Here is a 17,576-nt window from a genome sequence, read left to right on the forward strand (position 1 = left end):
CAGTATCAGTAAGGTCAAAATATAAGGTAAAGGTAAGGTGAAATTTGAAGTATTATTAAAGAATAGCAATGAGATTTACTGATTGTTTATTGTGATGCATTGATAGTCTCTGACTAATTATATTTTAATTTAATAATAAAAACGTTTAAAACTTAAGTGCTACTCGAGGGAAATATAAGTTAATATTGTGTATTTTTTAGTATTATTTATTTTCAAAATAATATTATATATATAGATAGATAGATAGTTAGATAGATAGATAGATAGATAGATAGATAGATAGATAGATAGATAGATAGATAGATAGATAGATAGATAGATAGATAGATAGATAGATAGATAGATAGATAGATAGATAGATAGATAGATAGATAGATAGATAGATAGATAGATAGATAGAGATATTTATAAATTGTGTGTGTGTATATATACTTTTTTTTTTTTTTTTGGTTGTCCTTCAAACTACAGAGGTCAAGATTATTTTCATGGTACACCGGCACTCATAACATTTTAAGCCTCATCTAATTGCAAAACCACACATGAATTCCAGCAAGTTTTATGAGTCAAAGAAAAGATTTGATCAGCGCTCTCGTTTACAGGGTGTGTTTGGTGAGTTTTATGTAATCAATGTCTTTTAAATGACTTTACTTACTTTTTGCTAATATTCATAGTGACAGCAGTGTGTGCAACCTCTACCATAGCTTAAGTTTTGGAATAAACTGAACAAGGCAAGCTGAAGTATTGTTTTTTAAATTGAACAGAACAAAGAAGAGATAAAACAATTATTCTTACCAATAACTTTTCACCCGATACACCTCTGTTATTGAACACCACGCATCTGAAATACATAAAAGAGGATACATAAAAAGATTCAATTTGACAGGAAACAAAGGACAATGAACCAGAAAAGAACATGACTGTTGCTAAACTGAAATACAAATAAAAGCTACATAGAAACTTAAGGAGGGAAAACATTTTTAAAAGCACAATCAAACTTAACCCAACTAATAAAAAATAAAAAAAGATACATAAAAAAACATATTAATTATTACTATATTATTTATACCAATATAAATAGTGAAAAGACACCTATTAAGGCAAGACAACAGGCAAAAAAATGCATTGTTTTTTTCTTCATTTTTGTCATGCACTGGTCAGTTTTAAGATTTTGGGCCATTTGGTTTTGTTTCAACAAAACTAAAAGTGTTGTTTCAAACTAATGGAAAGAAAAGAAAATAAACTTTTAAGTTTTGCTTGTATAATTTATCTATTTGTGTATGTAGACTTCAATTACAATACATACTATATTGCCGAAAGTTTTGGGACACCTGCCTTTACATGCACATGAAATTTAATGACATCCTATTCCTAATCCGCAGGGTTTAATGGAGTTTGCCCACCCTTTGCAGCTATAACAGGCTTTCCACAAGGTTTAAGAGTGTGTTTATGGATTTATGGTTCCTTTTACTGCAATTAAGGGGCCAAGCCCAACCCCTGAAAAACAACACAACACCATAACACCCTCCACCAAACTTTACACTTGGAACAATGCAGTCAGACAAGTACTGTTCTCCTGGCAACCGCCAAATCCAGACTCGTCCACTGGATTGCCAGACAGATAGGTTTTATCTGTAACTCCAGAGATCACATCTCCACTGCTCTAGAGTCCAGTGGCATTGCACATGGTGATGTAAGGCTTGGATGCAGCTGCTCAGCCATCTAAACCCATTCCATGAAGCTCTCTAAGCTCTGTTCTTGAGCTAATCTGAAGGCCACACAAAGTTTGAACTGGTCTGTAGCTATTGACACTGCAGAAAGTTGGCAACTTCTGCACACAGTGTGTGCCTCAGCATGCACTGACCCCGCTCTGTGATTTTACGTGGCCTACCACTTTGTGGCTGAGTTGCTGTTGTTCCAAATTGCTTCCACTTTGTTATAATACCACTAACAGTTGAAATTTCACAAATGGTATTATTGCACAGTTGGCAACCTATCACAGTACCATGCTTGAATTCACTGAGCTCCTGAGAGCCATTCTTTCACGAATGTTTGTAGAAGCAGTCTGCATGCCTAGGTGCTTGATTTTATACACCTTTAGCCATGGAAGTGATTGGAACACCTGAATTTAGTGATTTGGAGGGGTGTCCCAATACTTTTGGCAATACAGTCATAATGCATCTTTAAAGGCCATTTTCTGACAGTATTTTCAGATTTATGGAGAGATAAAGAGAGAAATCCAAAATCCCCTCAGTAAAAACCTTGTACTCTAATATGTTAACCAAATGAAATCAGTCTTTTTAACCTGGTTTAATACAGTGTTCAGATGTATTTTCTGGAAATGTATTCAAATTAGTGCACATTAAATATACTTCATTTGCGTATTTAAATATAACATTTCAGAAAACTTGTAGTGGGATAATGGGGTGTCTTGCCTTAAATGTCTAAGTAGCAAAAATCCCAACATCCACCAGTCAGTGCACAAATAACTTCTTGAAAGTTCAAAAGGTTCAAATCCAAAGCTCAGTAGTTCAGCTGCAAAAAAAGTTAACATCTACTAACATACGCCCAGCTTATGTCTTAGTGTACCTTTAGCCTTTTTTCGCTGCAGCATGGAAAGTTGGTCTAAGCTAAGCTGCAAAGCTGGTCAAAGCTGCAGCAGTTCATTAAGCAGAGAACACAGGCCAAAGAAAGATGCTGAGTGAGCTGCTGTAACCCCCACGGCCACACGCCTCTCCAGACAGATGCCCAAAAGGAGAGAAAGTGCCCGCCTCTGCATCGCTGTCTGAATAGTTTAATACAGAGCTCAGCTCTTTGTTGACACTATTTCTGTCTACACAGAGTGCCAACTTCAGAAGTAGGAGTCTGACAAAGATGTTACATGGGTATTGTGGAGCATGCATAATGCACTGATCTACATCCAAGCTACACGTTCTAACACGTATGCATTGATTAAAGCCTTTCTGAATCTTACAGTACAAAATGTGCAAAGCAAATGGAAATTATGTTGCTTCTGAAGTAGCAGTGAGAATTCAAGTTGAATGTGAAGGAGAATGCAATTGACCACACATCTGTTAAAGTCTATATTAATGTGCTTTAAAGAATTAAAAATTCATAAAAAAATGGATGAAAAAGGATTCAAAAACACCATAAGGATCAGTTTTTGCTGAACGCACAAAGTGCGTTTTTGCTGTTAAAGTTGATCTTCTTTTATCTTGAGCACCATGTTTTATTAATGCTGCATCAAGCGAGAGAGACGTAACAAAATATGTGAGCGCAAAAGTTAAAGGAGACTGTCTAGCATTCTAACATTGAAAAACAATGGAAAAGAAGCACAATGGAATGAAAAAACCTGTTCTATGTGAATGGCCCCTAATCATGAAAGTAGTCCATTCAACTTGCTTTTCTGAAATCTGTGAGTTGTTATTGAATCAGTGAGATGTATTAATCCACATTTTTGTGAACTGTAACAATGAATTGAAAAAAAAGCTTATATAGGTTAAAAATAGGTTTGAAACAATCTTCAGCACATAATTGTTCCACACCGTTTGTCATTAATGAGTGTATTTACATGCACGCTCTTAAACCAATTATGGTTAATATGCAGAGTAAATGCATTATACTGCTTTCCTTTAATGGTCATAAACAGCTTAAAGGGTTAGTTTACCCAAAAATGAAATGTATGTCATTAATGACTCACCCTAATGTGGTTCCACACCTGTAAGACCTCCGTTCATCATCGGAACACAGTTTAAGATATTTTATATTTTAGTCCCAGAGCATATGCAGTCAATGCCCTTTACTGTCCATGTCCAGAAAGGGAATAAAAACATCATCAAAGTAGTCCATATGTGACATCAGTTAGTTGATTAGAATCTCTTGAAGCGTCGAAAATACATTTTGGTCCAAAAATATCAAAAACTATGATTTTATTCAGCATTGTCTTCTCTTCCACGTTCCTCCGAAAAGATTCAAGCGGTGTGAATCGATCAATGATTCGGGTCGCCAAATGTCACGTGATTTCTGCAGTTCAAATCGCGTCAAACCGCCAAACTGCTGAAATAACGTGACATTGGCGACCCACAGCATTGATCGATTCACTGATTCATTAACCGTTTGAATCTTTTTGGAGACACACAGAAGAGAAGACAATGCTGAATGAAGAAATTCATAGTTTTTGATATTTTTGGACCAAAATGTATTTTCGATGCTTCAAGAGATTTTAATCAACCAGCTGATGTCACATATGGACTACTTTGATGATGTTTTTATTCCCTTTCTGGACATGGACAGTAAAGTGGGCATTGACTGCATATGCTCTGGGACTAAAATATAAAATATCTTAAACTGTGTTTCGATGATGAACGAAGGTCTTACGGGTGTGGAACCACATTAGGGTGAGTCATTAATGACATCAATTTAATTTTTGGGTGAACTAACCCTTTAAGCATAAACTGATTGGCATGGCTAGAGGTTTGCCCATTGATCATTTCGTCCCGATATACTCTGATATACTCACAACAAAGTTCTTTTTCGTTCTTCACATTGGGGTAAAAAGAAGTTTGAAATACTTGAGTAACGATAGACTGTTATTGAAAACATCCTGACACCTCCCACACTGCTGAGACTGGTGTTTAGATGAATATGCTAATATTTGCTTTTCTTTTAATAAAAAAACCCCCCCAAAATTATAGTGGTGAGAAAATAGTAGTTAAGAAAGCATCTGATCATAGTGATGTGGGCATTTGCACAAGCTCTGCAATTCGGCACTACACTAAAGTCATGTTTGTATATAAATTCATACAATACATACTTTAAAAGCAAGCAGATTAACATTATTAAACATAAAAAATGTGTCTGTGTCTCTTTCAATTAAAATGACAACTTAATTTTCTACTATAAAGCGGCCCTTCAATGTGTTCTTACTTGTGTTCAAACTTGAGGATTTCCCCGTAGAAGGTGGAGCCTCAAAGCTACACCTACTTATTACATAATCACCCTGGACTAATGGCAGTTTGAAAGTGATTGCCAGGATGGATTCTGATTGGCTGTCATTGTTTTTATTGTTTATTAGCTGGAAAAAAATTTATCTGAAATTGATTGCTGTTTTTGTTATAGTTGTGGTGTGGATTTATTATAGTGAGCCTTAAATGAAACTCTGTGAACCAGGCTGCTCACCTGTATCCCAGATCCCGGCTCTGCTGTACCATATGTAAAATGTAGGATTCGCGGCTTGTGCCCGTCAGTCCCGGGAGCAGCAGCACAGTGGGTCGCGTGGACTGGTCCGGGTGGGACGCGCTGTCATCATTGTCAAACCAATCCAGAGAGATCTGGCCTCCATCTGGTGCTCTAATGAGCTCACTGCCGGACATAGAACAAAGAGAAGCAGCTTAATTTTGCCAGAGGAACATTCAGTGAAACGGTGGAATTGTGTGTTAATACTAGCTTAAGTCCTCATAAATAATATAAAGAGAGAAACTGTTACAGGGACTCAACTAATAAAGTACCACGGTAGTGCAGTGGTAGTATGGCCATTCATATCACACCACAGGGGCCCCTTAAGCCACTCTGGATTGGATACAAAATAATGTGCTTTTGTTCTTGTCAAATTGCCTTTTACATTATGAAAACAGTTTGTGCTTTCATAATGCAAGCAAATTTTAAATGCTTAAACACGTAAAACAACCTTTATCTGGGTTCTGAACATATACATTTAGAGTAAAGGAGATCCTGGTCCTGAGATATGACTATCAAACTAATTTGTTCGTTGTTGTTTGAGTGCATTATATATATATATATATATATATATATATATATATTGTATATACCTAATTAAAAATGTTTAATTAAAAGAAAGAATAAAGAATAATTGGTGTAAATCACCAATTTCCAGTACATTAGGCAATGTGGTACAATTTTAACAATATGAATTTCTGAAGTGGTTGTACATAAAACATAATATCATATTTTACACATTTATGAATATGTATTGCATCATTTTTAGTTATTTGGAATTGATGTGGTGATCAGTATCAGGTCTAAAGCCAAAGTCAGTCTGCAGTCTGGCACATTCCACATAGCCTCATCCCACCTGTGCTCTGAGCTGACATCACTTCCCATGCTGGACCGTAGTTTGGCTCCAACCAATTTCAATGATTTCAATGATTAATGTTGTTGTTGGCATGAGCATCAGTTATTGAAAAACCAAATTGGTCAATTTCTAATATACTGATCAGGCATAATATTATAACAGGTAAAGTTAAATAATAAATAAAAATAACACTGATTATCTCTTCAACATGGCACCTTTTATTGAGTTGGATATATTAGGCAGCAAGTGACCTCAAAGTTGAAGCGTTAGAAGCAGAAAATATGGGCAAGCGTCAGTCAGGTTTCCCCCACTGAAAGCACCAAGCACATGAGCAACCTAGCTGGACCATGGAGCAATAGAAGAAGTTCATGTTTTCTTTTACATCACATGGATGGCCAGGTTCATGTGTGACGCTTGGGGAACACATGACACCAGGATGCACTATGAGAAGAAGGCAAACCATACGGAAGCACTGTGATGTTTTGGGCAGTGGTCTGCTGGGAAACTTTGGGTTGTACAACCTACCTAAGCATTTTTGCAGACCATGTACAGAAACTGTATACCCTGGTGGCTGTGGCCTCTTTTAGCAGGATAATGTGCCCTGCCACAAAGCAAAAATGGTTTCAGGAATGATTTGAGAAGCACAACAATGAGTTTGCGGTGTTTACTTGGCCTCCAAATTCCCCAGATCTCAATCCAATCGAGTATCTGTCGGATGTGCTGAACAAAGCCCGGTCCATGGAGGCCCAACCTCGCAACTTACAGGACTTAATGGATCTGATGCGGGAAGTTGGTCATAATGTTATGCCTGGTCGGTGTATATTCCATATATGATATTGCTGGAACCTTTATGAAACATTGCTTACGTGTTACAGCATTTATAAGTGATTTGGATAAAGCCATTTATAAAGAAATTAATACTTTTAATTCAGCAAGTAAATACATTTGTAATGTTACAAAAGATTTGTATTTCAAATTAATAAAATAAAACAGTTATATTCATCAAATAAATTTCAAGGTTTCCACAAAAAATATTAAGTAGCACAACTGTTTTCAACATTCATAATAATACATGTTTATTAAGCATATTAGAATGATTTCTGAAGGATCATGTGACACTGGAGTGATAATGCTAAAAAAATGCTAGGGTCCTGTCACCTTGATAAGTCTTTTTCTTAGTTTATGTGTTTGTGTGAGCGTAAAGGGGGTCGCACACCAGACGCGAAGCTCGGCGGCGCTCGGCGGCGCGCCACGTCTTTAAAATTCGAACACATTGTTTTCAATGAGTGTACGCACACCGGTGGCGGCATTCTGCACCTGTCCGCGGCGACTCAGGAAGTTGTTCTAAATCCTGCCGCGCCACAGAGCGCCATTTCAAGGCTTTATATTAAAAGTATATTATCGTTAAGGTATACTGATTTCAACCTTTGCTACAAGACACATTTGTTTTACATTCTGAGTTCAACAGCTTGAATAAAGTCTAAATATATTTTGGGGAAATGTATAATAAACGTAGCCTTTTAAAATGTGCGCGTCCGGTGTGCGATACCTGAGACGCTGCGTGGCGCGCCGCCGAGCTCCGCGTCCGGTGTGCGACCCCCTTAAGGCTTTGTGGTTGTTCTCTGGACTGTGCGCTCTTATGTCTTGAATGTTCAGTACATGGTGTATGGATCCTGACACTTGGCTGGGTTCTGTTTCTGTGTCAGGGTCCTGACATCCATGCTCCATGCACTTCTGTCTTGTGTCTTATTTTCTGTTTGGGCACATGGCGGATGAGCCTGTTTGTCTGCCATGTGCTCTTCTGTCAGTCTTGTCTTGTATGTGTGTGTGCGTGTTCATGTTTTTTCTATCCCAGTGGGGATCTCAACCTGAATCTACACAGACTCATGGGGACTCGTGTCACTGTGGGGACCTAAATTAAGGTTTTCCCCATGAGGATATAAGCTTTTAAATCATACAGAATGAGTTTGTTTTGAAATTGTAAAAGTTTTGTGTAATGGGTAGGTTAGTGTAAGGGGATAGAATATAAAGCTACAGTATATAAAAAAAGATGTCTAAGAAGAGTCCCCACAAAGATAGTAATCCAGACATGAGTGTGTATGTGTGTTTGTGAGAGCACACGACTTCTGTCATGTTTGTTTTGCCATGTGCATTTTGCACAAAGCTTTTTGTTTATTTCTGTGTGTCATGTTCTCTTCTGTCAATCTTTATTCTTGGCCCCACCCTCTTCTTACCTGATTATTGGTTAACGTGCCCCACCTGCTCTTCCTCTTTACCCTTCTGAATTTCTTCCTTACTTAGGGTATGTTTGCACGACAACAATGTGCTAAAAACAGATGACAACGTTGTCAAAATGATTCCCGTTCTGCGGGATCTGTGAAAATGACTAAAAAGGCTGTATTATGCATTCCAGGCCAATAGTTGGCGATGTCACTTTGTCAAGAAACACCCTGCGAACACGTAATACGCATGTTTATGACATCACCGCTTTCACTTAGAAACATTTTTTAGGACCCTAAAACACCACTGTTGTGTAAATAAGTGGCCAAAACCATTTTCCGTTTATCCGTAGTGTAAACATACCCTTATTCTCCTTTTGTACTCTGGCCTGTGCCAGATCTTCATTTATGTTCCTCGCGTGGAAGCCTTGCTCCAGTCCTACTGCCTATGGCTGTTTTCCCCCCTATTGGAGAGGTTTAAGTTGAGTTTTATTTATTTTTGGATTAAATAAAGCCCTTCAAAGCTCTCTGCGCCTGAGTCCTCAAAATTCTTGACCCACACCTGACAGAAAATTCAGCTTTGTCATCACAGGAGTAAATTACATTTCAAAATACAGAAAACTGTTATTTTAAATCGGAATAATATTTGACAATAGTAATGTTTTACAGTATTTTTGATCCAATAAATGCGGCCTTGGTCAGCATGAGAGAACCGTTCAAAAACATTTAAAAAAACGTACTGACCCAAAATTTCGAACGGACCACATGAGATGTACACAAATGTACTGATTTTAAACAAACACTTATTTGACTGTATATATACTGTATATATTAGTTACTGTAGGTTAAATTTACCTGATATTATTCATGAATAGTGTATTTACAGTGGATGGACTCATCTTACATTGTTTTATTTGGCCTCATCATGACTCTGCTGGAAGAGGAGATCTCAGCTGGATCTCAGAGGCAGATTCCTCAGAGGCACTGTGGAGAGAATCTATGTCAAAGGGCTCTCGTGTAGTCTTACAGAAGAGATGAGCCAGCTCTATGCTCAAACCAGCTTTCTCAGAGACGAGACAGACACGTAATGCTGGTATGTAATTTCAGAGTGATCATTAAAAATGCACTCGGTCTGTCCACAGTCAGTGCCGTCAAGAACGGCCCGCGTTTCAATGTGGGAACGTTTTTTTATAGACGTGTAAATCCCACCTTTCAAAATGCCAGACAGTGAGAGACCAATCTGGCAAAGCGCTTCCCAATGACAAACTATATTTAAAAATTAAATATAGTGCTTATATCTTTAATGCTTTTTAAATATCTTACTCTCTAACTAAATTGAGCTGAGCTAGGCACTAGGGCTGCACGATGTTTGTGGAAAACCAAATTCAAATTTTTCTGATATAAACTGCACAATTTGGCTAAAAAGTTATAAAGTTATATTATTTTATGATGATGATAATGATGATTATTATTATTACTATTATTATTATTATTAAATAAAAAATATTAAACAACATGGGAAATATTAGTATTGTAATAAATACAAATATAAAAAATATTTTATTTTACATTTACTACTTTTACTAATATTTGTCGTAATATATGTCTTAATTATAAGATGTAAACGTGTAAATGAACACAGTGCAGCGCTTCACTCTGAAAAACACAGTGCATATTTTTATATTTAAATTGTAGCCTTTGCGATTTGATAATTGCATCAAGCCATACACTAAGCCATATCATGATTCTGATTTTATATGTGATTTTTCAGCCCTAAATGACACTATTGTCTTCTGTACAGCTGCTTTACAGCTGAAATTAAGTTAGTTTCATAATTGAAGAAATGTGTCTAGACAATTTTTATCCAGCTGATGAATGATAAAAACACTGACAGCCAGTCAGAGTCCATCTGCTGTAACACGTTTAGGTGTGGATGCTAATATAGATATCTTTATATTTATCGTTCTTGGTGTGAACGGGCCCTAACAAAGCCTTGCCTCATATACTTCTAATGTAAGTGCTGTACTGTAAACACAACTACTTTGCATTAGTAAATACTATCTGGACAGTGGACCTAAAATAATTTGTTGCATTTACAACTTTCTTTAGTGTGTAATGTTGCTGTTTAAGCATCAAAAAGGTCTGCAAAGTTATTCTCTATAAAATTTATCACTGTTTTCCTGAAATGCCTTGATTATAGACATTCAGGAAATTACACAGTAATTCCCGCCCAAGGCATATGCAAAAAAGAAGGGGTGGGGCCTGGTTGAGTTGCGTTAGTAGTGTGTTGTTGTCACCATGTCCTAGAAATGCAGTTTTTCCACCCCGAATGTATCGAATTGATATATCAAAACTGTCGCCATTGTTAGTGTTTCCACCTGAGAAGCTGAAACTCACGGTCATGGTAAGGGGCGTGTCATCTCCGCAAACACGCTCGAAGTGGTTGACCAATCACAACACACTGGTCCAGCCGACCAATCAGAGCACATTACGCTTTTCGGAAGGAGGGGCTTCATTGAGACAGGAACTAAACAGAGCGTTACTGACAGAATGGGAAGAGAGGTGCTGAAACAATGTAAAATATGTGAACAATAAAGCGTTTTTTGAACATTCAAGCATGAAAACGTATTCTACTAGACCCTAAAAACAAAATCAAAACTTTATAAAAGGGCTTAATATGGCCTCTTCAAACACAAATTTCTTTATTAGACAATAAATCTGACTAGAATCCTCAAATATCGCTGGTATCTGATATATCCCGTTTAGATCTGCATTCCCAGGACATTCTGTTTCCCAAACAGAAGCTCCAATTTCACACCTGACTACATGGCATTGAAGCTTGGCAGTGGTGTGAGAGACACCAGTGGGTTTCGGCAGATGACATCACACACAAGAGCAATTCAGTGTGTCCCAGCACGCATCACACCCTTGGCCCTTCCTTGCTAATGGGAATGCGCAGCTGCTGGGACGGTCAAACTCAGACGCCCTTGACTTAAAACACCCTGTCCTCGATCATTCCATACAAACAGCAGGATCTGTAAGCAGATTTGCTCACTCTAACACATGTGCGTCTCACACACCAGCCGCATATTGAGACGGAGGCAACGGATTAGCTATCGATTCCAATCCTGTTAAAAGCATTTCAGGTGACGACTCGAACAGAACAATGGATGCTTTTGTTTGAGTTAGCATGCATTTTCTCTGAATACTTAGCAGAAATGCACAGCATCTGATTTATCCTCTAAAATGGTTCAATGACTGATATACTGCAGCGCTGAATCGGTTTTAGCCAAATCAGTAAATGATAGATTTTACCCTGCAATAAACATGCCGCCATCCAAACACTAACATACTTCGCCAACAAAACGTTTAAGCAAGTGTTGACTAGTTTTTAAGTGAATGTTCAACAAATCTCAGATGCTTCAATCAAAAACTGCACCTTTAAATCTAAAATGGATGATCTCACAAAAAAATTCAAGAAATATTTGGATTATATTTCACTCCAAAATCAAAATATAACAGTAAGACCTTTTTTAAAACAATTTTATAAATGTAAATAATGAGTAATATTAATTAACAACATGTACTTGCTATAAGGTTAGGAATATGGTTTGTGTTTAAGGTAGGAATATGGTTTGTGTTTAAGGTTAGTTTCCTGCAATTGTGTCATGCAAATTTCCATGCATAATTTAATGTTAATACCACAGTAAATACATGTAATGTGTAACAAGCACTCTAAAATAAAGTACAATTACATACTTACAATTTTGCATACATTTTTAATCAACATGGAAAATATTAGTATTGCAATAAATAAAAATATAAATACAAATGTATTTTATTTAACTTGTGCAACTTTTACCAATATTTGTCTTAATTATGAGCTGTAAGCGTGTAAATGAACACAGTGCCGAGCTTCACTCTGAAAAACACACAGTTCATATATTTATTTAATTAAATTGCAGCTTTTGCAATTTGATAATTGCACTTAGCCATACAATAAGCCATATCGTGGTTTTTATTGAAATCACAATAAAATAAAGTTCTATTAAAATTGTGAAAAAGCAAAAGTTATATCTAAAATCTAAACTTGCATTTTTATTTTGTCCTCATACGTTTTAATTGATCTTAACATTTTTATCTTTATTTAACTTAAAACTATCATGTAATCTCAATTTAAATATTTTTAGTAGTGGAAACTTGGCTAGCTTTAACTAGCTAATTCAATAAATGCTACCTTGCTAATTGGTGACACAATGCTTTGGTAGCATTAGAATTGCACTTGCTGAATGAGTAGAGCAATACATTTAACATATATCTGTTCTCAAACTATGGTAACCCCCCAAAAAGAAAAAAAGAAATGTAACAGAATGTTTATATGAATTTATATAACAATTAATTTTAGCATTTACTCTCCCTTTTGAGTTTCATGGCAAAGCATGCTGGGAAATATAAATCCCAGCCCAGTTTCAGTCAAAGTTCATAAAATTCAAAACAATGAAACTCAAATTCAGATTACTTAAAATGTGTTAGTTTTGAGAACTCAAAATATAAGGAAAAAAATAATAATAATCATAAAAGTTAATTTGATTGAACTAATTTGTTTAATTTGAGTTGGCGCTACTCAAACCAATTAATTATGCTGAGTGTTAGGGTTTACAGTGTAACAAATACTGTATCACATAATTTTGATTTTGCTTTACATTACAGTAATAAAAAGGACATTTAATATGAGTAATATGAAAGTTATGTAATGATATATTATATAGTTATAAGTTATATTGTGCAGAATGTCTTGATTGTTATAGAAAACAATGTCCACATGGCACAGGCAAAACAATTAATAATTTTTTAATGTTGTGTTGGTAGACATGGCAGCCATTTTGGACTTTATTTGTAGTAGGACATGATTAATTTATTTCACAAATGAAAGATATATGATAAAGGGATATTATATATATATATAATAGGATGGTCACAGGGATAAAGCTAATAGTAATCAGTTTTCATGTGTTCCTTTTATAAACTACAAAATATTTTAATGCTCCTAGTATGGCTGGAGTCTCATGAGTGTGCATGATTTTAAAATATGTACCATTAATTTACTTACTGAATGCACGGAAATAAGAATTTGCCATAAGAATTTGAGTCAAATAGAACTTTTTTATCTTTTTGATTATGAGGTGAAATATGACGCTCTACGGTCATTTTATTGAATTGAAGTGCAACCAAAGCATGCTTACATTACATGCCATCATCAGAACAGGAAAAGGAAAGTTCAAGCTGGAACACTGTCTTTCTCTTTTTATATTGCTGAGAACAGGCATATTCTGAGCATAAGAGCTACTCTCTACTGCATCAGGCAATCACTGAAATGAAAGCTGAAATAAGCTCTCTGATCATCTACCAAGGGTACTTGTATATGTAAAATAAGGCAAAACATATCTTCAAGTGGAGAAACGATGGCAACTTCAGCATAAATGTGAAACCTGCACTGATTTTGAATCACCAAAGTTCAGTGCAAATCTTCATTTGCTGCCCGGCACTGAAACACTTAAGAACCACTTCCTCTGATATCAAGTCTGATATTTAAATGGCTGTAAGATGCCAGAGTAATACTTATCATCCATTACCAATAATTGTCCATTTCTTAGAATGCATTTATTGGCTTTGTAGAGTTAAACAGTCATCCTGCCACATTCACAGCATGAAATACATTTTGACTGTGAGGGAAATGGACTCACTTTCTGTAGCTGACCCAAGGCTTTGCAGTCACGAAGGGTCTGAGCAGCGTTTGAACTCGACTCTCCCAGCACCAGAACGTGGGGTAGTACGTCTCTGAGACCACAGGGCATTGGTCTCTCAGGAACTGTTGAAACTTTTTCCCTCCAGCTATCAGTATGGGTTTCTGCAAAAAGCATGAGATTTTGATTTCAAAATAAAACAATGGCACTGGCATATTTTAAGATATACCAGTGAACGTTGCTTTTAGTTAAAACAGCATTAACATGCATTTTAGTCTGGGATTAGTCTGTGAAACTGGAATATATAACTAATAACTGCTTTACTTTTTTATCCGAATTTTGATCCTGATACATAATGCCTTTTTAAACATCTTTTTAGTATAATAACAATCATGATATTATATAATACATATTACATTACAATTCTATATGAATATAAAAATACAATAATGATAATAATATTTTTATGTAGTATTATTATAATTGTTTTGTATTGTTTTTTAATAAAATAAATATAATAAAATTGTGATATATTCAAATAATAAAAAAATTGCAAAATAATTTAACTATATACTTTTGTATGTGTGCAATTCAGACACACAAACACACAAACACACACATTTTCATCATTTCACATATTTCATCAGTGTTTGAAAGAAGCAAACACCTTAGCATACGTTTTGAGGTAGTGATGCATATGTTCAATGGAAAGATGCTCTTATGGCAATATTCATCCCCGTGCATATCTTTTAAAATGCCGACGAGAGAGCGAACGTGATCCTTTTGTCAAATTAAAGCTTTAATACATAAACAAGGCGCATTATGACACTAATATACGCTATGCACACGTGTAGGACTACATCATGCGGATTGAGAGAATACTGACAGGACTAAAATGACGTAATAGCCTACAGCCCCTTGTATTGTGACATCATTTGCCGGCAGTTCGCGTGCACTGAATGACCCTGTCAACCGCTGCAAATATGACCCAATCACGTGCACGAGCATCCGATTCTGTAAGAGTGTAAATGAATGTGGACGCTACCGACTCCGATATACGGTCACCTTACCTTGGCCACAGAGATCAGGTAGTAGCAGGCATAAGCGGCGCTGAATCCAAGCACTAATGATAGTCCAACCCCAGAGCCGAATAGCTCGACTTTAACTTGGTTTTTGAGGTAAAGTGAAAGGTCACTCGAAAATACATTAAAATTAAGCTCCGGTGAGATCATTGCCCTATAAACCCCACGGTCCCGGCTACTGAGAAGCTTGGGCTGCTGATGAATTAAAGGATGCGGGTCCAAATGCAAAGGTGAACGGAGACAGCACTTTAAATACGGGAGATTGATGGCGCTCTGTGAAGCAAGTGCTACCCAGAGAAATGCAGAGCCGGTAGATAGGAAACAGAAGGAAGTCGAAGGGGGCGGGGCTTACGACTCGGCACTTCTTGTTCTTGGTATGATTGGGTTGCGTCAATGTCCATTTAAAGTCACACAGTAACGTTAGATGTAAAGTGGTCGAAAACGACATATATTATATAAACAGTTTTTGTTTATTGACAATTAGGCTATCATACAACATTATAAAACGTAACACACACACACACACACACACAGAGAGAGAGAGAGAGAGAGAGAGAGAGAGAGAGAGAGAGAGAGAGAGAGAGAGAGAGAGAGAGAGAGAGAGAGAGAGAGAGAGAGCAGGGGTGATAACGACATCCCCCCCCCCATTTTTTTTGTTTTGTTTTTTTGTTGTTGTTTTTTTTTGTTGTATTTATTCTGTCCTGGTCTCACAGTAAAACCGTAAATGTTGGTTAATTCGTGTATCCATATATTATTCTCAAGGATTGTTTGGGAAGCCATGTAGATTTTCAAACCACCAAAAATAAAAATATTACAATTTACCAAATAGCCAAGTCAATGCAATGCCAAAATAAATGCAAAACAGTTTACTTTAGGGTCATTAAAACAGCTGGATACAATCCACAATGTAACGGCGTCACGTGATACGTGTTACTGTAGGCAACGTAGAAGCAAAATAACCAATCAGAATCGTTTGTGGGTGCATGATTGGACATTATTTCTATGCGCATTTTGCTGGGACGACTGCTTGCTTGAGCGAATTTCCACTTGCGTGTCAGGGAACAGGCTCTGATATATGAGAATTTGAACAGCGATGTTCTGAAATGTTCATATTTCATCAAGAACCTTTTGAATGCAAGGATGCGGGCCGGCTTAGCGGTCAATGTAAGAATCCTATGCTGTGGTCTTGCTAATGAATATTAATTAGGGTACGTGAGTGGACAGTTAAGGAAGGTTACTTAGCAACCCATGTCTGACCTAATTAATATTCGAGTGTCGTTCATAGTGTGCTTTTCCCGCTTTTTCCCAGTTTGACCTTACGGCCGGCTTAAAACAAGAGGTTTCTGCTATGTCTAACGTTATATAAACAGGCTTAACATCTGGTTTAGAGGACTGAAAAGCAGTAATATAATTAGATTGTTTGTAACTTTATTAACTAGTGAAACTAAGGTATATGGTAACAGAGAATGTTGAAAATAGAAAAAGCTGCATAATTGCGCCCTCTAGTGACGAGCGTTTAGTCAGTGTTGTTGTCTTTCTTTTTCTGTAGAATTTAAATGGTTATTTAACTTTTTCTCTACTTAACTGAACTATCTTTTTCCTCTGCAGTGTTCGTATATAAGTATTTTTGGAACAGTCTTTTCATCGTAGAAATAAATCAAGCCTAACTTAGCAGCTCGAGCTGTGATGACGCGTTTCATGCGTGTTATAGTGCATTAATGTTGCTTTTAATACATTTATTTCAATAAAAGTATAAAATGTAAATTTAATTTAGCGAAGAAAATAAAAAGGACAAAAGTTTAACCCTTTTAAAGAAATAAATGACAAGATAGAATAATACATTAGGCTATTACAATATTACTACAAGTATGATATTAGGCAACAAGTACTGTGATTCTTTATATTAAGTATTACAAGTATCTAAAATGATCTGGAATTCGATAGAGATTCAATATCTGAAAATGAAATGTTTTAACGGTTTTATTTTACATTTATAAATGGAAATTATTGAACAGAAAGCAAAAAAAAAACATCTTAAACATTATTTTAGGAAAAGGAAAATTTGAGATTTTGTGCTACATTGTTACATGGTAAATGTTTTATTGAACAGTTTGTCAATAAATCATATTTAATCCTTATTTCGCTATTATTTGTGGACAAAAATAAATATTGTATTTTCCTACTGCTGACTGGAATGTTACCTTGTGTCTCACACATAGGTCTCAGGTCTCAACCTAGTGAGCTGCCTTATGCCTACAGTTTGCCTACATAGGCATTAATAGGTGCGTTCCGACTGTTTAAATAAAAATTAACACACAAATTATTTTGCACAAAATCCTTCTAAAAATTCTCGAAGGCGTGAAACATCACTAAATTAGCGCACAGATCTAATACCCGTCAATGGTGTCTAGCTAGGAAGGTCACTGACTCACTAGGTTTTGAG

General features: G+C 36.2%; 2 protein-coding genes across 3 annotated transcripts in view; one reads left to right on the top strand and one right to left on the bottom strand.

Moving 5' to 3' along the window:
• abhd3 (abhydrolase domain containing 3, phospholipase) overlaps positions 1-15,448 on the bottom strand; it is a 28,718-nt gene extending 13,270 nt beyond the window's left edge. The window contains exons 1-4 of the mRNA XM_067454112.1: positions 15,122-15,448; positions 14,052-14,215; positions 5,176-5,358; positions 793-838 (exon numbers count right to left, since the gene is read on the bottom strand). Coding sequence (XP_067310213.1) covers positions 793-838; positions 5,176-5,358; positions 14,052-14,215; positions 15,122-15,283 — 555 coding nt within the window. The 5' untranslated portion in view covers positions 15,284-15,448. The remainder of the gene's footprint in view (positions 1-792; positions 839-5,175; positions 5,359-14,051; positions 14,216-15,121) is intronic.
• A 675-nt stretch (positions 15,449-16,123) lies between these two features.
• The window catches only part of ro60 (Ro60, Y RNA binding protein), an 11,584-nt gene continuing 10,131 nt past the window's right edge, over positions 16,124-17,576 (top strand). Inside the window, exon 1 of one of the 2 annotated variants that reach the window (XM_067454113.1) lies at positions 16,124-16,297. In XM_067454113.1, the coding sequence (XP_067310214.1) occupies positions 16,296-16,297 (2 nt within the window). In that variant the 5' untranslated portion in view covers positions 16,124-16,295. Of the gene's footprint in view, positions 16,298-17,568 lie in introns of those variants that run through there. The other variant, XM_067454114.1, reaches the window with a different exon arrangement.

This window comes from Pseudorasbora parva, chromosome 9 (genome assembly GCF_024679245.1).
Source record: "Pseudorasbora parva isolate DD20220531a chromosome 9, ASM2467924v1, whole genome shotgun sequence".
Taxonomy (NCBI): domain Eukaryota; kingdom Metazoa; phylum Chordata; class Actinopteri; order Cypriniformes; family Gobionidae; genus Pseudorasbora; species Pseudorasbora parva.